Source organism: Psammomys obesus, unplaced genomic scaffold (genome assembly GCF_907164565.1).
Source record: "Psammomys obesus unplaced genomic scaffold, mPsaObe1.curated_primary_1811, whole genome shotgun sequence".
Taxonomy (NCBI): domain Eukaryota; kingdom Metazoa; phylum Chordata; class Mammalia; order Rodentia; family Muridae; genus Psammomys; species Psammomys obesus.
The window spans coordinates 58,997,774-59,023,386 of record NW_026585504.1 but is presented as its reverse complement, the minus strand read 5'-3'; the positions used below and the strand labels follow the sequence as shown (position 1 = coordinate 59,023,386).

The 25,613-nt window shown below is 35.7% G+C and overlaps 1 protein-coding gene across 3 annotated transcripts in view; it reads left to right on the top strand.

The window, feature by feature from the left end:
* The window catches only part of Ptpn4 (protein tyrosine phosphatase non-receptor type 4), a 154,818-nt gene that overhangs the window by 70,232 nt on the left and 58,973 nt on the right, over positions 1 to 25,613 (top strand). For all 3 annotated transcript variants that reach the window (XM_055601678.1, XM_055601661.1, XM_055601669.1), the window contains 8 exons: positions 67 to 145; positions 4,817 to 4,861; positions 5,246 to 5,298; positions 5,591 to 5,711; positions 10,860 to 10,947; positions 15,563 to 15,651; positions 16,470 to 16,533; positions 20,491 to 20,663. In XM_055601678.1, the coding sequence (XP_055457653.1) occupies positions 67 to 145; positions 4,817 to 4,861; positions 5,246 to 5,298; positions 5,591 to 5,711; positions 10,860 to 10,947; positions 15,563 to 15,651; positions 16,470 to 16,533; positions 20,491 to 20,663 (712 nt within the window). The remainder of the gene's footprint in view (positions 1 to 66; positions 146 to 4,816; positions 4,862 to 5,245; positions 5,299 to 5,590; positions 5,712 to 10,859; positions 10,948 to 15,562; positions 15,652 to 16,469; positions 16,534 to 20,490; positions 20,664 to 25,613) is intronic.

The window sequence follows — 25,613 nt, the reverse complement described above, 5'->3', positions numbered from 1 at the left end:
GCAAATATGCCTTATAAAGATGATGGACTAATATAATCTGATTAATTAGAGCTGTCTTAATTCTAGGAGGATCTCCTTACAGTTTGAACTTTAGAGTCAAATTTTTTGTAAGTGACCCCAACAAGTTACAAGAAGAATATACAAGGTGGGTTTATGGAACTGTTTCTTTTGAAAACATTGTCAAAGATTTAATATGAAAAATTGGTGTCTATCCTGTTTGTCCTTCTGAGTGAGGTTTCATCGTCTTCCCTAGGATCTTCCTTGTTGTTTAGCTTCTTTGGACTAGAGAATTTTAGTATGTTTATCTTATATGTCTAATATCTACTTAAAAGTGAGTATATACCATGTATGTGTTTCTGCTTCTGGGATACCTCACTCAAGATGATTTTTTTTTTCTAGTTCCATCCATTTGCCTGCAAATTTCATGATTTCCTTGTTTTTAATTGCTGAGTAATATTCCATTGTGTAAATGTACCACAATTTCTATATCCATTCCTCAGTTGAGGGACAGTTGGGTTGTTTCCAGATTCTGGCTATTACGAACAAAGCTGCTATGAACATGGTTGAGCAAATTCAGCATATTTTGGGTATATGCCTAGGAGTGGTATTGCTGGATCTTGAGGAAGCAGTATTCCTAATTTTCTGAGAAAGCACCAGATTGATTTCTAAAGCAGTTGTACAACATTACATTCCTACCAGCAATGGAGGAGGGTTCCATTTCGGTCCTCTGAAAGACTACCTGTCAGGGTATCGAAGGAGAACGGAGACTCATAGCCAAACTTTGGGCAGAGTGTAGGGAACCTTATGGAAGAAGGGAGAGATAGAAAGACTAGGAAGGGTAGGAAGGGACAGGAGCTCCACAAGGAGACCAACAGAGCCAAAAACAAACAAAAAAAAAAAAAACAAACAAAAAAAAAAAAAAAAACAGAGCCCAGGGGTCCCTGCAGAGACTGATACTCCAACGAAGGACCATGCATGGCGAGGACCTAGACCCCCTGCTCAATTGAAGCACATTGGCTGCTCAGTGTCCAAGTGGGTTCCTAGTAAGGGGATTAGGGGCTGTCTCTGACATGTACTCAGTGGCTGGCTCTTTGATCACCTACCCCTGGGGGTTTGGGGGTGCAGTCTTGCCAGGCCACAGAGGAAGATGATGCATCCAGCCCTGATGAAATCTGATAGGCTAGGGTCAGAGAGAAGGGAAGGAGGTCCTCCACTATCAGTAGACTAGGGGAGGGGCATAGGGGCAGAAGAGGGAAGGTGGGTGGGACTAGGAGGAGACGAGGGGGTCTACAGCCAGGATACAAAGTGAATAAATTGTAATAAATAATAATAATAAATTCATTAATTAAAAAAAGAAAATTGAAATTATTGAGGCAAAAATAAATGACCATGATAAAAGTTTAAACTCCAAAAGTGGCATATAGAAATGTTTATAAATGTTCCAAGGTGACTGTTTCCTCCATGAATGGGAGAACTTTCAGGAATTGGACACCAGAGCCACCTCATTCAGCCAATAGTAGCACTGCTAAAATTAAGTGAAGAAATGAGATGGCACTGGATCATATGAAAGGCTTATATTATATTATATTATATTATATTATATTATATTATATTATATTATACAGTGAGAGTTTCTGGTGTGTGTATTTTCATGCAAGAGCATATTCTGTTTTTTATCCCTTTCTTTTCATTGAGTATATATATATATATATATATATTTGTATACACACACACACACACATATGTATCCATCCATCATGTGCAGGATGTGTTTTTAACTTTTAAGTCCAAAGAAAATACACTGAACTTTATGAAAGATGTTGCAGGGATAAAGCATATTTGGACCTCTACATGCCCATCTTTTTGCCCATTCTAAGTTTCAGCTCATCACATCTACTTGAGAAAGTACTCAAGAATGATCTATGTTAGACAGCTGGAATATCTATGTTAGACCACTATTTGAATTCAAATTAATTTTTCTTGATAAACAAAGTTGTATTTACTTTACCATTATAGCTCTTAGGCTTTGTTGTTGCCCCCCCCTTTTTTTTACCTCTTTAAAACCATACTTTATTTTATGCCTCATAATACAGTTACACATTAAATTTAGCAAGTATGTTGTTAATGTTAAATATTCAAAATAACCATATATCATTATAAGTAATTCACATTATACTGAAAATTTCCTTAATTTTACATGAATAATTTTAATTATAAAACAGTATAAATTACTTTTTATTTCCAGTTACTTACAATAGTTTGAAAGCAAGTCACTGAATATTTTTTGTTGTAGATTTTAGGTAATCAGACTTTTAATATATAAGAAACACAATTAAAGCATTAATAATTTAAAATTGTATTTCTAGCACTTTTATATTTGTATTTGTTAGCATGTTATTAAAATACTGTCAGGTATATTGTCTTAGTTATTTTTCTTATTGCTTAGATTAAATACATGACGAGAAGCAACTTAAGAGGGACTCATTTTGACTTGGTGTTTAGGATTGATTACAGCCCATCGTGATAAGGTAGACATGGCAGCAGGAGAATGAAGCTGCTGCTGTTACTGCATCTGTAAGCAGAAAGCAGAGAGAACAGGAAATGGGATGGGTTATCAAATTTCAAGGTCTGCCCCCAGTGACTTACTTCCTCTAGAAAAGCTCTGTCTCTTTAAGGTTCCGCATCCTTTTACAACAGTACCACCAGCTGGGTACCAAGTGTTCAAACACCTGAGCCTGTGGGGACATTTCACATTCAGACCAGAGCTAGGTTCAATATTTAATTCATTGGATTTCCTATTGGAACCTAAATGTGTTAAATAGCATGCACTGGAAACAATGAGAGTATATTTCACTGATAACTGAGTCAGAACTTGAAGAAAGTAATACTGTGTAAGCAGTTGAGAATTGACTTGTGCTCAAGCTGACAGTGTAGGAGACTTTGTTTTTATTAGAAATAATGTTTAATTTCAATTTTTCTTACGTTTTAAAAGTATTGCTTTGGTAAATTGTGGTACGTGACTGAATTTTACTTAGTCATTATACTACGCAAAAGTGAATCTCTACCCTGATTAATAAGTTAGAATTAGTTAGGAGAGCCTTAAACCTTACTAATTGTCCACACTTCTAGATATTCTCTTGTAATGTGACTCAGATGATACCTGAGTACAGATATGTATCCATTCCTCAGGTAATTCTTGTATTATAGCAAGGAAGCCGGGACTAAGAAACGCTTCAGTGTGGGGCTAAAGAAGATGGCTCAATGTTAAGAGCACATACTCTTCTTGCAGAGTACCCTACTTTGGGTCCCAGCAGCCATGCCAGGTGGCTCACACCTGCCTGTAATTCCAGCTCCAGGGCATCCAAGATACTCTTTTTCTGGCCACATTTACCATGTGCACACAGCCCTGTGCACATACCACACCCTGATACATACACGCATAGACAATGGTTTCTGATTTTGTTTTTCTGGGATTTCTGTATGCGAATGTGCTAGTTTCTAACTCTACATTTGCTTCTTGTGCTTTTTCTTTGCATTTTTTTTTCTGTTTATGTGTTTGTTTTGTCCTATTCTGGTTTATGTGTTCGCTTTTATATTCTATTTATTATTATTTATTTAGATGCCTGCTTTCTAATAAGAGAGAGAAAAACAAGTGTGTAGTTGAGTGGGTAGGAAAGTGAAAAGGATCTGGGGGGGAGATGGGGAAGGAGAGACCATAATCAAAATATAGTACATAAAACTGTTTTTGTAACAAGGCCCTTTTAGTTTTTCCTTCTTCTTAGTGGTGTTAGGCCTTGTGCATGCTTAGCATATTTTCTGTTAGTGACTTATGCCACATGCCCCATCTTTAACTTTTGATTATGAGATCAGTGTAGATATAATAAAATTGTACTGACTTGAATTAAGTAAACAGTATTTATGTTTTGAGTTTAGACTTTTCAAAAGTTGAGTAAAGTTCTTAAACTCCCGGTTCAATGTTTAATATTATGACATTTGTTTTTATGCCAGTGTTATTCAACACAGGTGATTTTGCCCATGTACGGACTAGCTCACCCACTATCAGGGGTGGAAGGACAGTGCCACCTTGTAAGCAATCTCAGCAGCGTGCCACATCATACTGTTGTTCATATTAAAAGAAGCTGATCGTTTAACTACTTTAATACTAGAGTTTTAGTAGAAGAATGAATTCCTTTAGTTGTTTTTTTTTTTTTTTTTTATGAAAGAGCTTTATTTTTAATAATTATTTTATTTTATTACATTGGTGTTTTGACTGTGTGTATGTCTGTGTGAAGGTGTCAGATCCCTTAGAACAGGAGTTACAGACAATTGTGAGCTGCCATGGAGGTGCTGAGAATTGAACCAGAGTCCTCTGGAATAGCAGTCAGTGCTCTTAACCACAGAACCATCTCTCTAGCCCTTGAAAGAGCTTTTCTAACTTCAGTGGAAGTGGATTGTAGTTTTTCCACAGGACGCTTGAGAACAAAATGATGTGCACGTAGGTCTGTCCATTGTATTGCCTGGCTATTTCTACAGAAATAGCCTTTCATTGGTTTCTGGTATGCACTTTGCTCCTAAATCATTGATGCTTAAGTTGTCCATGCTTCCAGTTCTTCTTGCATGGACCAGTCTCTAGACCATTGTTCCCAATCCTGTTTCTGGCATTTTTGCTAATGTGCACTTATGTTGAGTTTATATATGCTAATGTGTAGATAACAAAAGAAAATATTTAAATATTTAATTTTGTTAATTTTAAGTATAGAGTATATGTGAATGCAAATTGATGATTCTAGTAAATATCTTTTTTTTTTTTTTTAAGGTATCAGTATTTTTTGCAAATTAAGCAAGACATTCTTACTGGAAGGTGAGCTATTTTTAAGAGTTTTCTTATTGTATAGTTTTAAAATATTTTAAATTCTGTATTACATAGCTCATGATTGAGTGCAATAAACAAAATTTTTAAATGGTTATATGTAGTATTAGTTCCTTTGTCAGAATTCTGTAAGGGGTTTCTTTTGTTTGTTTTTGAGACATTATCTTATGTAGCCTAGATTAGCCTCACAATGGCAGTCCTCTCAACTTTGTGAGTGTTGGGATGATAGATCTGTGCCACAAAGCTTAGCTTAATTTAATTGTGGTTAAAATGAATGCAGAGAGAAACTGTCAGTGTCAGTAGAATAACATAAACTATAGTACGTTTGAAATTTTATTTATTTTGGGTTATATATTTTCTCTTTTGTCTTATTAGATTGTCCTGTCCTTATAACACCGCTGCCCTTTTAGCTTCGTTTGCTGTTCAGTGTAAGTATCAGCCTACTTTTTAAAGTCAGGTTGCATATGGTTTGGTAGTCTGTATTGATAATACATTGTCTTTAATGCAGGAATTCTTTAGATGTGTAGAGAGTAGGAACTACTGAGGCAATGCAATGAAATGTACAATTGGTTAGCAATTACTTTTACATGGATTATTGTAACTTGTTTAATGTGGTTACATTAGAAACATATTTCTTCTATAATTATATGAATTAGTAATGACATTGCTGATTTTAGTATAGTTAAAATACTAAAATGTGGTATTTCTTTCTCTTATTAGCTGAACTTGGAGACTATAGTCAGTCAGAAAACCTGCCAGGCTACCTCTCAGATTATTCTTTCATTCCTAATCAACCTCAAGATTTTGAAAAAGAAATTGCAAAGTTTCATCAGCTGCACATGTAAGCATTTATTTAATTTTTGGCTCATTTGGTAAGCTTTATTGGCAACTGTTAATGGTTTGAAAAGGTATGGCACCCATACACTTATGTATTTGAATGTTCGGCTCATAGGGAGTGGCACTATTATTATGTGGTGTGGCCTTGTTGGAGGTTGGGTGTCACTGTTGGGGCAGGCTTTGAGGTCTGCTATGCTCAAACTATGCCCAGTGTGGCACACAGTCTCCTGCCTATGGATCAAGATGTAGAACTCATGGCTCCTCTAGCACCATGTCTGCCTGCATGCTGCCATACTTCCCACATTGTTGTTTTTAAACAACAATAAAACAAAACAAAACAACCCTCAAATGTTCAATTTTACCAATAAAGACTCAGGAGCCAGATATTGGCATGAAAACCTACTAGCTCAGAGAGGCAGAGAAAGCACTCAGCTGATCTTTCTACTCAGCCAGCATTTTAGAATTAAAAAGCCTTTCTACTCAGCTTATGTCTGAGAAGGAAAAAGCCAAACCACGAAGCCAAATCTCTATGCTGTTTTAAATACCCTTCTCTCAATGTTCCTCCTTTCTGTTTACTCCCTGTCAGCTATTTTCTTGCTCTGCTTCTTGACCTAGAGTTAACTTTATTTAATCCTGTTTACAGAAAGCTCATGGATTAAAGGTGTGTGTTACAGCTGAGACACACTATAAACAAGAAATAGGTTTTTATAGTTCACAATCTCAGGGTTCACAATGGGATCATATATCCTGCAACACCACATGATGGTAATGGACTAAACCTTTGAAACTGTAAGCCACCCCAATTAAATGTTTTTCTTTATAAGAGTTGCTGTGGTCATGGTGTCTGTTCACAGCAGCGAAACCCTAATAGAAACTTGTGTAAAAAGACAGAAACCTTTCTAGAAAGAGAAATGTCTCATATCATTCTTAATTTTATTGTTGTATTTAATATAGAAATTTCTATTGTATAATATGTTATAAAGAAATGTTACATAGGTGATTTATATTAAAAGTATTTCATTGCTTATTTCACAACATATAAGCTTTGTTTTCATTATATTTCATTATTTTTGTAATAACCATAAATTATATGTAAACAGTTTATTTGCTTTTATGTAATATCATCAGTTCTTTAATAAAGAACTTTAGGCATCTAGAGAGATGGCTCAGTGGTTAAGAGTGCAGTGCTTGTTGCTCTTACAGAGGACCCATGTTTAGTTCCTTGCACCCAAATCAGGTGACCTACAACTGTGTGGAACTCCAGCTTCAAGGGATCTTGATGCCCTCTTTTGTCCTTCATGGGCACTCACATACACACACATGCCCACACATAAGCATATACTCATGTAATTAAAAATAAAATAAAACTTTAAAAAAGAAAATTTTGCCGTACATGGTGGCACACCCCCTTTAATTCCAGCACTCAGGGAGGCAGAGGCAGGCTGATTTCTGTGAGTTTGAAGCCAGCTTGGTCTACAAAACAGGACAGCCAAGACTACAAAGAGAAACCCTGTCTGAAAAAAACAAAAACAAAAAAAAGCAGGGCAGTTGAGATGGTAATTTGCTTGGTTTTCAGAATTTTGAAAGATGTTGATTCTGTTTAGTAATGAATGAGGAGGGGGAAAGTAACAATCTAATTTAATTCTTATAATGTTCATTTAAAGGCAGGACTTTTCAACTTTGAAGGTTGTTTAGGCTCATCTTCTGTGACTTTTTTTTCCCACATTTATTTATTACTTCATGTGTATGAATGTTCAGCCTGCATACCATGTGCCTGCCTGGTACCCACAGAGGTCAGAAGAGAATGCAGAACCCTTGGGACTGGAGTTATAGACAGTTGTGAACTATCTTGTAGGAAATTGAATCTGGGTCATCTTCACGAGCAACCAGTGCTCTTGACTGCTGAGCCAACTCTCTGGCTCCTTGAGACATTTTTTTTTTTTTTTTTTTTTTTTTTTTAAGAAGAGGATTGTTGTTTTGTTTTGTTTTGTTCTGTTTTGAGGCATGGTCTCTCTGAAGAGCCCTGACTGTTTTGGAATTCACCGTGTAGTTCAGGCTGGCCTTGAACTCACCCAGATATGCCTGCCTCTGCCTCCCAAGTGCTGGGATTAAAGGAGTAGACCACCACAATCTGTTAGGGATTGTTTTTTTTGTTTGTTTGTTTGTTTGTTTTTTGTTTTTTTTGGCTCAGAATTCAATTTTGTTTTAACTTGTGATTCAGAATAGTGACAGAACAGATAGTGAAAAGTCTGAACTAACTAGAGGTAGACTTTCTGGCTTGACCTTCTGGTCAGATTATTTTATTACTTTGGCCATAGCCCTTTGTTTCTTTTGGTTTATTTGCTTATATATAAATTTGGGATAATTAAAGTATTTTGAGTTAGAAATTACGAGTATATCCCTCCTTCCCTCCCTTCTCTCCCTACAGGCCTCCCCTTTCTCCCTCCCTCCCTTTCTTCCTTTCTTTTTCTTTGTTGTTGTTTTGCCCTGCTTGTCCTGGAACTTGCTCTGTAGGTGAGCCTGGCCTTGAATTTATAGATCTGCCTGGCTCTGCCTCCCAAGTGCTAGGATTAAAGGTGTTTGCCACTACTTCTAGGTCAGAAATTCTGAATCTTGAGATTACATATACCAAAGTTTTAAAGCTGGTACCTGGTACATGTTAGGCAGTAAGGGAGTATTAGCTCTTGCTGCTAATTTGGTAATAATTCAAGTGTCTCAAAATAACAGCTCAATACCTAATTTTGAACAGGCACTGGGCTAGGCATGGCAAATACATGTTTTTATATGTAGTACTATATATTTGTTTATATTGTCCATCTAATATATCTAAATATGACACCAAATATTTGGATCAAACATAGACCTTGCTCATGTTAGGAAAGTGTTCTACCATTGAACTAATTACCCAGTCTATATATATTTTAAATGTGTGGGGAGAAATAATATTTTATAAGATATGAAACTTTCTGAGATCCATTGTCCACAAATGTGAACAGACATCTTCATTTATTTCTATGTTGGATGTGGCTTGCTTTTGCATGATAAAGTTGTTACTACAAAGATAATTTATCCAGAAGGCTTAAAAATAGTGTTTATTTTTTTCTGGTAAAAGTTTTTTGACCTTGTGTCTGCTGTAGACTATAATGATTTGAGAACTTATGCTGACTGGTCTATTGTTGTGAGGATGCTATTTTCCTCTAAAAGTCATTTCTTTATAGTGAAAACTGGTTTGAAAGTAGGTTGGAGTTTCAAAATTTACCTAATAAAAGTCCCTTAAATAAGAAAAGGGCTTGTATTTCCACAGAGTAGTTCTTTTGAAAAGCTGATTCATCAGATCTATAAACAAAAATGGAATTACCTAGTTTAATTGGGAGGACTGTGTAGTTAATGCAATTTTTTTTTGTTGGTGTTAAGGGGTCTCATTCATTTTGGTCATGCATTGGCAAATAGTTGTCTCCTTTTTCCAGTATCAGTGACAAAAAGGTTGATAGCTTTTATAATTCTCTGTCATACAGCTTGCTAACACCACATGACTAAGGTTGTTAGAACTATATTTGAAATAGAGCAGACCTTTAGTTTAGAGTAGTTCTGAAATTTTTGTCTTAAGAATCACTAGAAATATTTATTAAATATAAAGCTTGGATTTCAGCTTTCCTGTGGAATTGTACTTCTAATATCTCAGAAAGACTAATTCTAATAGTGTGTCGTTATTGTACTATGTATGATATATTTTGAAATATATAGTAAAAATGAATTGTTGAAAAGTTAAAACATAAGTCAGAGACATTTAGTGAATTCAAGGGTGCTCTAAAAAGCTCTTGACACTTGTGTTTGTGTATGTTGTGACAATGTTCCATGCTTAAGTACCCTGTAGATTTTACAGGTCGGTATGGTGTATAAACTGTATTGTAAGAAATGTTTTCAACTTATGTCTGGAAGTAAGTGGCTTGCTTTTTTTTTTGGAACAGGGTTTCTGTGTGCAGCCTTGGCTGTCCTGGACCCGCTTTCCGACCAGGACAGCCTGGAGCTCACAGAGCCGCCTGCTGGGTTACAGCAGTGCACCGCCTCCCGGCTGCTCGGCTCTGTTCATAGCTCTAAGGTCGCTGAGAGCTTTTCAGACACGCTGCACTCCTTGTCTTTCTCTTCGGAAAAATGTTTTTAGACTATTTTAATTAAATATTCATCACTCTCCTTCTTTTTGCTCCCTCCAATCCCTTCAATTCTCTCCCTGACTCCCTCTCAAATTGATACAGCTGGCTGAGTCCATTTGGCTTGTGTGCATACGATTTTAGGGCTGACCACTTGTTATCGGACAACCAATGAAAGGGTTCATCCCTAGAAAGGACTTAATTTTCCCTCTTTCCACAAGCATTAGTTGTTGTTTGTCTAGTGGCGGGACCTCAAGAGATTTCCCTTTTTCCTGTTAGCTTGTCTATTGATACCACCATTGTTTAGGCAGTTATATTGTTTAGGTATCATGGGTGAAGCTTCTCTATCATTTCTAGAAGACACAGTCTCACGCAGACTTCCTGGTTTGATGGCTCTTCCTATCTCCTTCCTCCCCCTTTTCAAAGTTCTCTGACCCATAAGCTCAGGAGTTGTGTTATTGGTGTATCCAGTGTAGCTAGGCTCTGTATGATTCATTGCTTTTCTGCATTATGACCTGTTGGGGTTTCTGTAGTGGTCTCTCTTTGTTGTAAATAGAAGCTTCTTTGATAAAAGGAGTTAAGAGCTACACTTAACTATAGGTATAGGAAAAGTTTGAGGATATAATGAAGAATTACACTGGTCTAGTAACAGGATGGAAGTAGGTTCTCTCTATAAGGTCTGTGACCTTACTAGCCATAGGACTCATTGTATTCTTATATTTCTGGAAAATAAAGAAAATAATCTGGAAAAAATATGGATTACTGCAAGTATGACCTTGAAATAAGTTAGTATAAAAACTTTTGAAGTCTTTTAACTATATTATATCATATCATATCATATCATATCATATCATATCATATCATATCATATCATATCATATTAATTATATTATGTACTAATTCTGGCATGGTGGTTAGTTAAACTCTTCATTTCCCTACATAATCTTTTTGTAATTGTAATTTTTACTATGGATCTAGTTTTTGACCTGATACTTTCTTTACAGTGGCTTATCTCCTGCAGAAGCAGAATTTAATTACCTAAATACAGCACGTACCTTAGAACTCTATGGAGTTGAATTTCACTATGCACGGGTAAGTAAAAAAAAAAAAAAAAAAAAGATATTGAGTTAGACTTCTTTCCTTGTTATCAAAGATTTGAAAAATCTTTGTATGTGTGTACAGTGCTGGGGTGATTGTACCAGGGCCTCATGTGTAGTGAGCAAGTACTCTGATACCTAACCATACAATCCCAACTCTCCAAAAACGGTAATTCCTTGAGAGAACTAGGTAACAGGATAATTTGTGTTTGCTGCTGACATAGTTGCACTAAAATTTTCCACTCGATATAAGTATTTTGGTTCAAACACTGAGCTATCTCATAGTCAATTTTTATTTGTCTGGTTTATATCTACCTGGCATCTCTTTAAATTTAGAGTCACTGGCTTTTCACTTTGTGAAAAAAAATTTTTTTTTTCTTTCAGAGACTGTTATCCTCTTAACTATATTTGTTGAGTGGCTGTCCATCATATATAACTATATTCATTTTGGGATTTCTCAGGATTTTATATTCCTTTGAAGTACTTAAAGTACAGCTGTTTTCAGTAGAATTATAGTCATCAGTTGAGTCAGCAATGGAGTTTTTAGTCTATTAGATACATTCTTGAGTTTAATTTAGCTGGTATTAGCCAGAAAGAGGAGTAAGAGTCACAGTTTTCCTTAGGTAAATTATCTTGAGCTTGCCTCAATGCACAGACATATGTAGGTACAGTCCACTGGGGAAGGACTTCTGTCCTCTAGTGCTCTTCTTCAGAGTTGCACCTGATCATGTTCTGAGCAATGAGTGCGGCCTTTTATGTTTCACAAAGCATATGTTTGCCTCACTTTTTTTTTTTTTTCTAAACAGGGTTTTTCTGTCCTGGAACTAGACCAGGCTGACCTCAAACTCACAGAGGTCCACCTGCCTCTGCCTACTGAGTACTGGGATTAAATGCGTACACTACCATAACCACCAGGCTTGTCTGTCCCACTTTTTTGTTTTGTTTTGTTTTCAAGACAGGGTTTCTCTGTGTAGTCTTGGATATTCTAGACTCACTTTGTAGACTAGGTGGGCCTCAAACTCACAGAAATCCACCTGCCTCTGCCTACTTGCGTGCTAAATGCTGGGCCACTGTGCCTGGCTGAAATAAACTTCTTTTTTCCTTTGTTTTTTTTTTTTGTTTGTTTGTTTTTTTGTTTTTGTTTTGTTTTGTTTGTTTGTTTGTTTGTTTGTTTGTTTTTTAAGACAGAATTTCTCTGTATAGCCTTGGCTGTCCTGGACTTACTTTGTAAACTAGGCTGACCTTGAACTCACAGAGATCCACCTGCTTCAGCCTTGTAGAGTGCTAGGGTCACCGGTGTGTACTACCACACCAGGCTGTCTGTCCCACTTTAAAAAGACTGATGGCCTGGTTTCCTCTAGTGTCTCTTGAACTGTTTGCTTTTCTTTTTTTTAAATGGTCCTAATAACCCTTGGTTTATTATATACTCACATTGGTGTTTGTACAGCTATGCATTGCTTTTTATTACAGGAAAGTTTATTACTGATAAAACTACATTTTTAAATTAGGTTATGCTTTAAAATGTCCAGAAAAGGGAGTTTTACTCCTTTGCAGCTTTCTAACTATATCTGCAGCAATTCTTGGCAGTTAGATGCAAAGAAAAATTAAAAAAAATTAAATACAAGGTTAGATAAATCACATAAAACTAACCATGTTGTTACTTACTGATTTAATTAAAGTAGTTTTCATTTGGTTAAACTGTTAGATTGTAAAACAGTTTCTGAGACAGTACTAAATGTAGATTATCAGGTTAAAGGGATTTAAGTTTTAAATGGTCAGTTTTTTAGGAACATGTTTTGTACAAACCAAACAAAAATGCCCCACATGGTGGCACATGCTTACCATCTGAGCACTTAAGAACTTGAGGCAAGATCACTCACCCCAGGCCAGCCTAACATACATATTTTTAGTTGTCTCTAAAAAATACATAATTTTTAAAAGCTAGAAAAGGTATTATTTCTTGTTTTTGCCTATTGAGACCTCAAAATATGGTTCAGTAAATATAAAGCAAATTTTTCAAAAAGAAGAACACAGGAAGAAAACAGGTTTTTCTAGGGTATCATAAACAGAAGTATATCTGAAATAACAAGCAAGGCAAAATGTTTGCTCTCTGTTTTTTAAGTGGAGTGAAGTTATTTATCTCAAGCTCCAAGATTCAAATATGTTTTAAGCCATCGTTGTGGTTGGTGGAACTCTGTGCTTTTCACAGCATTAGCTCTGAGCATTTAGTAAAAAAAAAAAATATCAAATTATGCCAGGCTGTGAATCCCAGCACTCAGGAGGCAGAGGCAGATAGATCTCTGTGAATGAATTCCAGTTCAGCCTGGTCTACAGATAGAGTCTCAGGACAGCCAAAGCTAGACAGAAAAACCTGTCTCAAAAACAAAGAAAAATAAAATTATTCCTGCCCTCATGAAACTCACAGGATAGTGGGAGGGAAAAGGCAGACCAATCTATGAGTCATGTATTAACAATTATATCCATGAGATTAAGGGTGATTGATTATGTGGCAGTAGCATGTAAACTATAATCTAGGCCAGAGCTGTGAGAGCAAAGACTCTAGTGATATTCTTACTTATGCTGGAAAAAGGGAGTGTGCCAAGAGAGTGATTTTCTTCTTGATGTTTTTACTACAGAGTAGTCAGCGTGAATGAAGTTGAAATCCAAGGAGAGCATTGCACATTTGAAAAAACCACAAACTTTTAATATTGCTAAACTGTTATATGAAGGATGGGATAGGGAACTGTAGAAAAGTGAAAGTCAATGCTAATCTTTTTTTGTTATTGCTTCTTTCCCACCCCTCCAACCCCAAACAGAGTTTCTCTGTGTAGCCCTTGCTGTCCTGGAACTCACTCTGTAGAACAGGCTGGCCTCAAATTCAGAGATCTGCCTTCTTTTGTCACCCAAGTGCTGGGGTTAAAGGTGTGTGCCACCACACTTAGGAGTCAATGACAATTTAAAGTTAAAAAGAAACAGAGAGGATATGTGGGAACCACAAAGGGCTGTTACTTTTAAGATAGTATGTTGTATATGTGTAGTTCTTTGAGTTTTAGTACTTGTGTGACTTTGTGCAGCCACTGTTACAATTGCAATGTGGAACAGATTCATCACCTCAAAACAAACAAACAAACCATGCCCCTGTTTTTGCTTTGTAGTCAGTTTTCCACTTATCCTTTCTCTTGCTGACTCTTTTATTTAAATGTGTTTGCCATTGTCACATATTGACAGTTATTAGCTATTTCAGATAAATGGTTTAAGAGACAGATTAAATACGAGAAATGTGTGGATGGGAATTAATGATGGTTTCAAAGAGAAGCTTATAATCTAGATTTTAGTTTGTATTGTTTTAATTAGGCAGAAACACATAAAGAAGACATGAAAGCAGCATTAATAAAACATGAAATTATGGAATAACAAAACATCATCATCAAACTGATGTTGCTTAACTAGAATATGTTTTTGCTGGCTGGGAGAAAGATAAAATGGGGTGTTAGAGTTGTTTAAATGACTTCCATGCCAAGCTAAAATGCTAAGGTCTTTTGTACAGATTTGGGAGAACTGTTAATTCTACAGATGGGTTCAAAGAATACATGACAGAACAAAGGTTCTACTCTTCATTATTTAGGTTTTATAGAAAAAAATCAGTGATATAATATGAAGAAAAGCCAAAAAAAAAAAAAAAAAAAAAAGACAGAGAAAGTATTGAAACTACAGTTTAAAGGATTTGTTTCATTAATTTGGTCTGTCTTTAGGGCAGATGAATTATAGGAGGTAAAAGCATGTTTGCTATCTTGTTTGTAGAATATTTCAAGTAAAAAGGTAAAACTGTTTCAAAGATTGATATCTAACAAAATATTTAAAGTGTTCATTCTTAATAATTCAGAATAGTCTATTTAGTTTGGATTGTCATTATATGATAGCTCTCAAATTCTTCAAAACGTAATTCACATTTTCTTCCCTGTGGTCTTTGAAATTCTTCAAGAATTGTCTGTTTTATTCTTCCATGATATTACAAATATTATTAGTTACAGGATTTTTCCATTATAGTTTAGATATTTTATCATAGTTTTTTTTTTTTTTTTAACCAAAAAGTGCCGCTAATAAGTTAAGAGAAATCATCAGATTTGTACTTTAGGACTGAGTTTTATTTTCACTTTTTGTGTATGATATGCATGTTACATAATGTGTGGGTGCACCTGAATGCAAAGTTGATGTAAAAAATTATTCCTGATTTCTTTAATACTTGATTATTAAGACAGGCTAACACCCAGAGCCTGCTGATATGTCTAGCCTTGTAGACTGCTTGCTCAGGGGATGGCCGTTCGCTTCCTTTCCAGGCTGGAATGACAGGTGGCCTGAACTCTGGGTCCTCAGGCTTGTGCAGCAAGTGCTCACCTGCCAAGACATCTCTCCAGCTTCTAGAGTAGTGAATTTTAATAATGTTGCATTTCATCTTGTTTTGAGATTGCTTTTCATGAGGTAACAACAAATTATTTGGCTTTGTAATTAATTAAGTACAATTCAGTTTTGTGTTATCTTCAAAATGTTGTATTTTAAAAATAATCCTATTTTAATTATTTTATATTGTCATGAATTTATTTATTTTGAAGGATCAAAGTAACAATGAAATCATGATTGGAGTGATGTCAGGAGGAATTCTGATTTACAAGAACAGGGTACGAATGAATACTTTTCCGTGGTAAGGATTTCTACCAATACTTTTGCTTTTATCATAATATTACCACATATAATAATTCATATTAAAGTAAGTAGCCCTTAAATTGTTTTAATCTTGTCAGCTTACTTATGTGGTGTAATTTGTATATTATTTTGCTTACTGGAAACCTATCAAAAGATACCACTTATTTCAATATGGCTTTTTAAAAAATTATTTATTTTTATTTTATATACATTGGTATTTTCCTGAATGCATGTTTGTTAGGGGGTAGAAGGTCCCCCAGACCTTCTGGAATTAGACAGTTGTGAGCCTCCATGTGGCTGCTGATAATTGAACCCAGGTCCTCTGGAAGAGCAGTCAATGCTCTTAACTGCTGAGCCATCTCTCCAGCTTTCAATATGGCTTCTTAAAAGTATTATTTTCCTCTTAAGTACTATACAAATATTATCAAAAGAATACTCAGGTTGGGGCTGCTACTGTGTTAAGAGCTGCGTTTGTTGTTTTCTATTTAAATGCAGCCATTGCAATGTCGTTTATTAGGCTCCTGAGCCAACAACCCAATGCTGTGCTGGTTTAAATTAGTATAAACAAAGCGTGTTGGTTCCACAAAGGCTTCACACGCATCCTTTCTTTGGCTTTTTTGTCTGCCATCTTTCTTTGTTGTCCTTGCTCTCTTTGTCCAAGATGTGTCACCACAATAATTGATTCCTATCCATTCTATAAATGTATGAAACTTTCAAAAACCATAAAATATAAAAAATTATATCTATAATTTTCCCAGTTTTTGAATATTTCCATCTTTAGCCACTATTTTGAATACTCCATTCTCTTTTATGCAGGTTGAAGATTGTAAAAATTTCTTTTAAATGCAAACAGTTTTTTATTCAACTTAGAAAGGAATTGGTGAGTATTGATCTAAAAATTATTGACACAAATGAAGTATTTTAAGATTGCCTAGCCAAAAAAAAAAAATAAAAAAGATTGCCTAGCCAAAGGTGGGAGAGATGGCTCAGTTTGTATAGTGCTTATACAAGTATTAAGATTTGAGTTTGAGCATAGAACCCAAATTAAAAAGCTACACTTAACAGTTGCAATGAGGAGTCAGAGACTCTTTCTGCCAATCTATCCACCTCTCTGGTCTGCCAGTCTAGCTTAATGGGCTCACTCCAGCCAATGAGAGACTCTAAAATTAAGGGACAATATTTCTGAGACATAACACCTAAGATTATCTTCTGGTTTCTTAGTACATATTATGTACATACATTAGGTGCATGAACACACACTGATTAAAAAAAAAAAAAAAACTTAGGAAAAAACGCTTTCTGTTATTGTAAACAAAAGTGCAGTAAATACTTCTAAGTTTTTTCTCCATACAAAATCCATAGTACTTCTTTCAATGGAAAGTTACTTTCATTTGGGCAGTACTGAATATGTTCATGGACTTATATTTTGTATTGAAGTATTAGCATAGTGTTAAAACAACTTCATCTTGTAAATTATTTTACCTACTTGATCAAATCAAACTAGCTTTTCCTGGTATGTTGACATACACCTATAATCCCAAGCATGTAAATGGACTGAGGTTTATAGGGCAAGATCCTGGCACAAAACATACACATATTTACAGACATGAGTATGCAAATAAACTAGCCTTGTTCTCTGGTTTACATTATTTTTTATAAATCTTTACAAATTAGTACATGGTTCAAGATGTATGTGTATAAAATTTTTCTTAAAATCTGAAGGATGTATTTGAGTCAGCTACAATTTCTTCCTGTTAGAGGATGTTGTCCTGTTTTCTGACTGTGGTTCATTCTTTATGTTTACCAAATATGAGAGGTTTTTAAAATAGAATTTTGATTGAAATGAAACTTTGTGTGGGAAAGTACATAGACCTTTAGTATGTAACTTGATAAGCTCAGATTAATACGTAGAGCACAACAGAGTCCTGTTGCGAATAGAGCTAATATCCGTTTCCAGGAGTTAACCTTCCCCAGATAAGTAGTGCTACTCCCATTTGTACTGCCATGGATTAGTTGAGATGTTTGGAACTTTGAAATGTGAACCTGCACAGCATGTTCTTTAGTATTTACATTGTTTCATATTGTACGGACATCCATGATATTTCATGGTCTGTTCCTTAATGTGTGATATTCCACTAAGTGTATATGCTGTAAAGTAGCAGTACATTCTTCTGTTAGGGGTCAGTTTTACTATTTCCCAGTGGAGAATAGTATGACTAATACTGGTACCGAACATTATTATGTATCTGTGTTTGTGTGTATCCAGAGAAGGAAGTATAATAAACCTTACTATTCAGAAACTAGAGAACAGATATTTTACCTGGAGTAACTATAGCGAGTACTGTAGAGGACAACTTTTCTAATCTACCTGATTGTGGTGGATGTGTTGTCACTAATAATATTTACAACAGTTGTGAAATGTAACATTTATTGAAAAAATTGTATGTACCTGGTAATGTATGAACCATTTTTATTACTTAGTTCTCATAGTTCTTCTCTCAGAGGTTGTATCAATTAGCATTGTGTTTACCTGTAAGTAACAACAGCATCAAAAGTCAACTAGCAAGTGATTAAAGGCCACATAATCTGCAGGTCATGTTGCCCATATTTTCTCTATAGAACATTTGTTTTTAACTATCCAAAGTTATAGTCTGGTACAGTGATACACATCTGTAATCCTTGTGCACAAGAGGCAGAGACAGGAGGGTACTGCTTGCTCAAGGCTAGCTCTGGCCTACAGTGACATTTCAGACCAGACAGAGCTAGACTCTGTGCCAAAACTTCAACAACAGATCCAAACTTTCATTTGTTATACTTACCTCTTAGGACACTTTAAGTCCATTGTTTACAAATTGGTAAAACTATTGTTGCATTTTAAATACAGTTACAGTCAAAATTACAGATTGTTTGAAGCAATTGTTTAAAAGGGAAGTAACATATATACCTCTTAGACAGTGCATACACACTGAAAAAGTATACTCTCTTGCCAGCCATTCTGTCATTTTACATTATGTTTATTGTATATCACACACTATATAAACTATTACTGCATACAAATAATTATTAATGGTATGTTTAATTTTCTAATAACCGGCAAGTTATGCTTTAATTATTTTATCTTTTAATATGAAACTATTTTATATATGAACATTTATCATGGTTTAATTATGGAAATATTTTATGATGAAAATATTTCTTGAAAAAACATAGAAGGAGCTCTTTTTAACCTTGAAGATGATGATTGATCATTTTGGACTGTTTTAAACTGGTAAGAGAGTGAAGTAGCACTGACTATATATGTAGTAATATGCCCCCACAAGTCCTTCCATATACATGCTGTTCAACAGAAAAATATGTCAGTGACTCAAATACCACTTCACAAATGACAGTATCTACATGGTAACCAGATGCTTTATAAAAAGTTGAGGCAAGAAAGTTTTGAGTTCAGAATCAGCTTTGGTTGTATAATATGAGGGCCTGCCTCAAAAACTAAAATAAGATAGACATGGTGGCCTCTACCTCTAATTCTAGCATTTGAGTGGCTAAGCTAGGGAGATCGCCACAAGTTCAAGGCTAGCCTGGGCTGCAGACGAAGGCCATCCTTTAACCACCCTCCACCCCCCAAAACATATCCACTTGTCCATTAACATGAAAAGATGGTGGCACACACCTTTAATACCAGCACTCAGGGAGGCAGAGGCAGGCAGATTGCTGTGCATTCGAGGCCAGCCTGGTCTACAAAGCAAATCCAGGGCAGTCAAGGCTGCACAGAGAAATCCTGTTTCAAAAACAAAACAATAACAAACCCCCCCCCCAAAAAAAAATGGAAAGAAAAGAAAGATATTGAACATTCTTAATCACCAAAAAGAGGTGTTAAGTTATAACCAAAATGCAAAACAGTGAGGTAAGAAAGACTGAAAATAGATGGGGTGGCACATGCTTATAATGCATCCCTTGAAAGACTAAGGGGGAGAACTGTTAAGAGTTCAAGTCCAGCATGAACTTCATAGTGAGTTCCAGACCAGCCTCAGGTGCAGTGTGAGATTCTGTCTCAAAAAACAAAGAAACATAAAACAAAACCAGAAAATTACTGAAGTTGGTGAGCATATGTAACACACAATATCATTGGGAGGAAATATTAACCATTCAAGATAAACATATATCTTATGATTTAAGAACAGAAATAATGTACATATGTACACTGACACTAGGAATATGTATATACAGCATTATCCTTATATCCCTAAATGGGAAATAGTAAAAGTCTGTAAAAAGTAAAGTAGGTAAAATATTGTGTATATATTACAATAGAATACAATGAAGAATAAAAACAAGTAAGAGTAATTTATGGTCATGATGGAAAAGTGATTAACATTAGAAAGTAATCTAGTGGAAAAAGACAGTGAAGAATACTCAGGAAGTGTGTGCTTTGCTATAATGTGGTTTATGCCAAACAAACAAAAAACTAGAGAAATTATTCTATTCTACTGCTAGTCAATTTCCAATATTATTTTGTAAAAGTGCTTGGGGGGGTGTTGAATATTCTTATTTTTAATCAAGGCAGAATTACAAATTTAACTTGTGGAATCATAGCTAATAAAATTTGAAAACAGTAAAAATTTTAAACTGTGATAGAGAATAGAAATCTCTAAAAGATGTAACATGACTGAGCTTCATCTTTTACAGATCTTTTCATTTATTTCACTGAGCCTTTGTGAAATAAACAAAATGATTGAAGGAGAGATTATATTTGCAAGGCTTACATAGTTTATCTGTCAAAAGTATTATCAGATCTTGACATTTTCCTATATTCTCTGAATTTTGTCATTTAATACAGCATGAATCTAGAGAAACATTACTAGGATTTAATATGGTGAATTACAGAGCATGTAAAAATTTATGGAAAGCGTGTGTAGAACATCACACATTCTTCCGCCTGGACAGACCACTTCCACCTCAAAAGAATTTCTTTGCACATTATTTTACATTGGGTTCCAAATTCCGGTACTGGTGAGTACTACTTTTGTACTAAGGCTTTGTTTGTTGGTTTGTTTTCCTTACCTTTAGATTACAGGTCTAGGCCTAGAGAGGTGGCTCACAGGTTAAGAGCACTGGATTCTCTTTCAGAAGGACCCAGGTTTAATTCCTAGCACCCCAAAAAGCAGCTCACAGATGTCTATAATTACAGTTCTCTGGAAATCCATCATTCTCTACTGGCCCCCATGAGTACCAGGCACGCATATGGTACACAGACATATTCTAGGCAAAATACCCAGACACATATATATTTAAAATAAATTAATTCATTAAAGATAGAGATACAAAGCAATATAATTGTCAGTCACAAAATCAACACAGTCAAAATCCCCTTGGAGTCCTTGTTGCCATGTTTGTATCAGTAAGTCCCCGTCCCTGTCTTGTAATGCACAACAGGCTTTTTCTGTAGGTAAGTATTTTGTAAAGAAATTGACCCCATTTGCATACAGTCTCAAAAGACTTTATAATTTCCAGTGCATTTATTACTCAGATGAAAACTTTTCTATATGTTCATTTTATTTGTAAAAACTAAGATATATTTTATAGAAGTATCTAATTTTTAAAAACCTGCAATTTAGCATGTTTTGGAGCTATCCCACCTAAAAAGAGTTCAAAACAACCATTAAGCAAACAAACAAAAAAGATTAATTTGTTGAGCAATAACCCCAGATACTGATAATTTATTGTACTCTCTTCATTTTGTCTGCAATACATCATAAATCCAGAGAAATAACTTTATTTAACATTATCCCTTAAAACTTCTTTCCTTTATTTTATGTATATGGATATTTTGCCTGCATGTGTATCTGTATATCACATATGTGCAATGCCCATGATGCCAGAAGAGATCCCTTGACTTTGAAATTATAGACAGTTGTAAGCCACTGTATGGGAACTAGGAATCAAATCTGGGTTCTCTAGAAGAGTAGCCAGTGCTCTTAACTGCTGAGCCATTTCTCCAGTTCCCCTAAATTTATCTTCTTTATTCTCTTTAACATAAATTTTTTGATTGACAGATAATGAGGGATAGTGTGTCTTTTGACGTGTATGCAGTATGTAATTACCAGATATAGTCACAGTCTCAGAGGTATATCATGTCCTGTATTGGGGATATTCTAAACTCTACTGCCATATTTTGAAATTTACAATCAACTGTCAGTCACAGTTGATCTCCTGTGCTATATGAGAGGTCTTTTTCTCTTTCTTTTCTTTCTTTCTTTCTTTCTTTCTTTCTTTCTTTCTTTCTTTCTTTCTCTCTCTCTCTCTCTCTCTCTTTCTTTCTTTCTTTCTTTCTTTCTCTTTCTCTTTCTTTCTTTCTTTCTTTCTTTCTTTCTTTCTTTCTTTCTCTCTCTCTTTCTTTCTTTCTCTTTCTTTCTCTCTTTCTTTCTCTCTTTCTTTCTTTCTTTCTTTCTTTCTTTCTTTCTTTCTTTCTTTCTTTCTTTCTTTCTTTCTTTCTTTCTTTCTTTCTTTCTCTATTCAGCTGTGCCTTTTGGCATTTGTTGATTTTTAGTTTTTCCCAAGACAACAATTTTGGGGAAGTAACTATTTGTAGAAGCCCTGATTAGTCTTATCTTTGAATTCTAAATCATTTTTATGTATTTTTGTGTACAAAATAATATTTTCCAACTCTAATATTTTATGCTAGATATGAAAAGAAAAAATTTAGATTTGCCTCCAAACCAGTGATATATAAACTCCAATATTTATAAATGCTTAATTTGTAATATCAGTAAAAATAATAACAGCATTTGTACATGATATATCACTTAATTTACATGCCTATCGCCTCAAGAGAAAAATGTAAGTATAGGAGTTCAATATCAATCATGAAATATAATTTAATTTTTTTGATCTTGAATACTTCTTTTTTAAAATTCATTTATTTTTTAATAAATTATAGTTCATTCTCTTTGTAACCCATCTGAAGCCCCCTCCTTTATCCCCTCCCAATCTCACCTTTCCTCCCTCTTCTCCTTCCATGCCCCTCCCCTAGTCCACTGATAGAGGAGGTCCTCCTCCCCTCTCTCTGACCCTAACCTATCTGGTCTCATCAGGACTGGCTGCATTGTCTTCCTCTGTAGCCTGGTAAGACTGCTCCCCCATCAGGGGAGGTGATCAAAGAGCCAGCTACTGAGTTCATGTCAGAGACAGACCCTGTTCTCTTTACTAGGGAATCCACTTGGAGACTGAGCTGCCTATGGGTTACATCTGTGCAGGGGTTCTAGGTTATCTCCATGCGTAGTACTTGGTTGGAGTATCACTCTCAGAATATGAGAGTATCAGTGCCCAGATTCTTTTTGTTCTGTAGCTCTCCTTGTGGAGCCCCTGTCCCCTCCAGGTCTTCCTATCTCCCCCTTCTTTCATAAGATTCCTTGTACTCTACCCAAAGTTTGGCTATGATTTTCAGCATCTGCTTTGATACCTTGCTGGGTAGAGTCTTTTCAAGGCCCTCTGTGGTAAATAAAACAAAGATTATGAGCTTGATAACATGCTTTAGCAAAGCCTTTGTTAACTTCCCTAAATGTAGCATTCTGGAAGGTAAGATGGCAATACTTGGCCAATTTAAAGTTTAAATAGACTGAGTAAGATAGTCAATGGTGACAGTCAAGGAAATGCAGAGATTGCTGGTACCTACTCATATTCCAGCTGGGAAAAAATCTCCAGTGCATTCTCTGAATGGTAGGACATTGCAAACTTAAAGATACTCCTTAAATGAATGTAATTCCTAAATGACAAGTGTAATTATGCAAGGATATACACACACAGTTTCATTAGGCTACAAAAAAGAAGAAGGAGGAGGAGGAAGAGGAGGAGGAGGAGGAGGAGGAGGAGGAGGAGAAGGAGGAGAGGAGAGTGTAGTAACCAGACTCCAGTTCCAATTCAAACAGGTCTCAGATAAAATGAGAAAAATGGTCAAGATAGGTTACCCAGGCCATACAATGTACAATAGAAAAGCCAGGCATGATCAATCTAATCTAAATAGAAAAGAGAGCTGAAGAAAGTATTTTAGAGGAAAAAAAAATTACCCAAACAGAAGAAACTTTCTGTTATTGTTAGAAATTTAAAAATCATATGATTCCCTGCACTCTGCCGAGGGTTTGGTTATGAGTCTTAGTGTCTGCTTTGAAACTCTGCTAGGTAGAGTCTTTCAGATGCCTTTTGTGGTAGACTCCTGTCATACGTTCAATGCACATCCCATTTGTCTTTCTAAAGAAGGGAAGTTAGTATGATATGGAAAGGATAGGAGCTCTACAAGGACCAAATATATCCGGGCACAGGGTCTTTTCTGAGACTGACACTCAACCAAGGACCATCTATGGATATAACCTAGAACTTCTGCTCGGATGTGGCCCGTGGTAGCTCAGTAACCAAGTAGTTTTCCAAAGTAAGGGGAACACGGACCATTTCTAACAGGATCTCAAGGGCAGGCTGTTTGACACCCCCCCCCCCCAGGGGAAGAGCAGTCTGTTAGGCCACAGAGGAGGACTTTGCAGCCAGCCCTAAAGATACCTGATAAAACAGGGTCAAATGAAAGGGGAGGAGGTCCTCCCCTATCAGTGGACTTGGAAAGGGGCCGGGAGGAGACCAGGGAGGGAGTGTGGGGTTGGGGAGGGAATGAGGGAGTGGGATACAGCTGGGACACAGAGTTAACAAAATGTAACTAAAAAGAAAAATAAAATTTAAAAAAAAATTTAAAAAAAAGGTCAAAAAAAAAAAGAAATTTAAAAATCAAACTTAACAACTATTTTCTATAGTCAAAATAACATTTTGCAGTGCTGGGATACAGACACAGGCAGCCACATTGTCTTTTTTTGGGTTCCAGGAGAGTGAACTCAGGTCCATGATTGTGTGACAAGTATTTTACTGACTTAGGCATCTCTCCAGCCCTTCCTCCCGCCCCTTTGGTTCTTTGAAACAGAGTTTTTCTTTGTAGTCTGGTTGTCCTGGACTCACTTTGCAGACCAGGCTAGTCTCAAACTCACAGATAACTGCCTCTGCCTCCCAGGGTGTTGGGATTATAGGCCTGCTGCACTGGCCCCGGCTTCTTAACTTCCTTCTTATAGTAAATGGTTGGTAGGATTTACCAGTTATTCTTTCTAGGCTAATTTTATTGCCCCTGAAACTGGAGTTACAGACAGTTGTGGATAGGCCTTTTCAAAGTGAGTATATAAGCAATTTCAGGGGGCTGGAGAGATGGCTCATTGATTAAGAGCTATTCTTTTAGTGTATAATTTCCAGCACCCACATAGCAGCTCACAACTGTTATTTTCAGGGGATCTGACACCCTCACACAGATATACATGCAAGCAAAACACCAATGCACATAAAAAAATAAAATAAAATAAAAAGGGCTCCAGGCAGTGGTGCCATATGCCTTTAATTCCAGCATTTGGAACACAGAGGCAGGTGGATCTCTTGTGAGTTTGAGGCCAGCCTGGTCTACAGAGGAAGTTCAGAACAGCCAAGTCCACACAAAGAAGCCCTTTTTTAACAAACAAAACAAACAAGCAAACTATAACTATACACACACACATATACACATGTATACATATATGAATTATCAAAAACAAGTTTCAGAATGTTTTTTATCTCTTTGTAATGGTGATTTCAAATTTAAAACTGGTATTTTAGTTATTCTTTTTATTATGCTTTTCCCTCTTGAATTACTGTCGTAAGCTTTTATATATGTTTTTAACAGTTGATTCTCCTTGCTTAAATTCATACTGTCACAATTTTGTATTCTAAGTGCTACAGATTTTTATTTTATTCTGACTCTTAAAGAGCATGTTATGGACAATATGCGATGTACATCCCTTTTGAACATTAATTGTTCTTGCTTGCTATGAACATTTTCTTGTTAATCCAGCCTTTTTGGTCAATAGAGTTGACCATTAATATGGCTTCACTGTCATATTAAAACAT